The sequence below is a fragment of the Theobroma umbraticum genome, unplaced genomic scaffold, assembly GCF_002168275.2.
Source record: "Theobroma umbraticum cultivar Fairchild unplaced genomic scaffold, ASM216827v3 scaffold_67.0, whole genome shotgun sequence".
Lineage (NCBI taxonomy): Eukaryota > Viridiplantae > Streptophyta > Magnoliopsida > Malvales > Malvaceae > Theobroma > Theobroma umbraticum.
Genome location: NW_018397262.1, coordinates 3187116 through 3189127, shown reverse-complemented (window position 1 = coordinate 3189127; position 2012 = coordinate 3187116). Strand labels below are relative to the sequence as shown.

General features: G+C 34.0%; 2 protein-coding genes across 2 annotated transcripts in view; one reads left to right on the top strand and one right to left on the bottom strand.

The window, feature by feature from the left end:
* Positions 1-878, top strand: part of LOC110419640 (bi-functional coumaroyl CoA and feruloyl CoA ortho-hydroxylase Diox1-like) — an 8008-nt gene extending 7130 nt beyond the window's left edge. Inside the window, exons 5-6 of the mRNA XM_089784110.1 lie at positions 158-503; positions 636-878. Coding sequence (XP_089640236.1) covers positions 158-503; positions 636-878 — 589 coding nt within the window. The remainder of the gene's footprint in view (positions 1-157; positions 504-635) is intronic.
* A 500-nt stretch (positions 879-1378) lies between these two features.
* On the bottom strand, positions 1379-1987 carry LOC110419058 (scopoletin 8-hydroxylase-like). Its single transcript, XM_021431936.2, has 2 exons — positions 1881-1987; positions 1379-1696 (listed from the first exon to the last, which is right to left on the bottom strand). Exons 1-2 carry the CDS (start codon positions 1962-1964, stop codon positions 1445-1447), a joined length of 336 nt encoding a protein of 111 aa, XP_021287611.1. The 5' UTR covers positions 1965-1987; the 3' UTR covers positions 1379-1444.
* Positions 1988-2012: the final 25 nt, after the last annotated feature.

Genomic DNA, 2012 nt, shown 5'->3' with positions numbered 1-2012 from the left:
GGCTTTTGTTTTGTTTATTATTGTTTTTTTCCATTTTGCATTTATAAGCCTAAAGTTAATTAAAGATTCGTGAAAACAACATAGCTGAAACAAGCCAATCCACTATTTTGTTTATCCAATCAATTATTTGATTATTTTACCCTCATTCTCCTTTTAGGGAAGTGGCACTTGAGTATTTGAAGACATCACTTGAGACGGTGAAGAAATTACTTAATGTTTTGATGCGAAACCTCGGAGTCGAACTAGATGACTCAAAAATTGGTTCACTTATTGGTAGGAAGACTGTCAATATGAACTACTATCCCACATGTCCTAATCCTGAGCTTACAGTTGGTGTAGGACGTCATTCTGATATGGGCACTCTCACTGTCTTGTTACAAGATGGGGTAGGTGGTTTGTATGTAAATGTTCCAGGTGATGCAGATATAGGTAAGAAGGGAGAATGGGTAGAGATCCCTCCTATTCCTGGTGCTTTGGTCATCAATGTTGGCGATATGTTACAGGTTCATATCAAATTTTTAACTAAAGGGTTCTTTTCTTTGAATGAAAAAATCATGTGGAAAAAAAATCAGAAAACAAAACCAAAATCTAATATAGTTACCATGTTTTGAATTCATTGTGTTTTTTGTTTACAGATATTGAGCAATGGAAGGTATAAAAGCGCAGAACATAGAGTTCGTACAACAAGTTCAAAATCAAGGGTATCAATACCAATATTTACAATTCCAAAACCAACAGAAAAGATTGCACCGCTTCCTCAAGTGGTCGAGAAAGATGGAATTGCTCACTATAGAGAATTTCTGCTTGCAGATTACATGAACAACTTTTTTGGAAATCCACATGATGGCAAAAAGTCTCTTGATTTTGCAAGGATTTAATTCAGCTTGATGCCAGAATTATATGTGCCTAAACGTACTCTTAAGTTTAGTTTGTCTTTCAGTGGGTCTTAGATATTTCATCGTATACCGGATTTTGAAATAAACGAAAAATAATGTACACACTCTCGCATCTCTCCTTTCAGAATTGTGTCCTCAATTACCTCATATGGCTTGCATTTTCTCTCCTTTCTGGTTGTAATTTTTTGTGAAATTTTCCCGATTGCTGCTGCATTTCCTATACCACGAGCTGGATCCTCTCTCCACCATCCAACATCTCTATTTGGGCTTCCTCATTATTCCTTATTAAATTAAAGACACTATTTTGAATTTTATTGAAGAAATAAACCTTACAAACTATGTATTAATATTGAATACAACATCAGAAAAAATTAGTTTAGAGAAGAAAATCCAATTACAATTTTGTGGTTCCAAAATAGAAAGAAAAGACCATGAAAGTCACCACTTTTTATTGTCTTAAAAAACTTACAGTAGAGGAAATAAATAATTAAGAAGGCAAGAGAAAGTTAGAATTAAGGCCAGGAATAAAATATAACTCAGAATCCAGATCAAGCAGAATTAATCTGTGCAAAATCAAGGGACTTCTTGCCATCATGTGCATTTCCGAAAAAGCTATTCATATAATCTGCAAACACAAACGCTTTATAACGAGTCACTCCATCTTCCTTTACTACTTGAGGCAATGGTGCAATCTTCTCTGTTGGCTTTGGGCTCGTAAATATCGGTACTGACACTCTCGACTTGGCGCTTGTTGTACGAACTCTATGCTCTGCACTTTTGTACCTTCCATTGCTTAATATCTGCATCAAGCAAATTAAAAACATGGCCATTAGGTACTTGAAACATGATTTTTTTTTTCTTTTTGTTCAATCTTCCAATTTTTAGAATTCTTTTAGATAATTATATATATATATATAGAATTATTGTTATTTTTTCAATAAAATAAAGTATCGTCAATATATTTTCTGATTTTCTGATTTTTACCTGTAGCATATCACCAATGTTGATAACCAAGGCACCAGGTATAGGAGGAATCTCGACCCACTCTCCTTTCTTTCCCAAATCCATGCTTTCTGGAATTTTTACATACAAACCACCAATTCCATCTTGTAATAA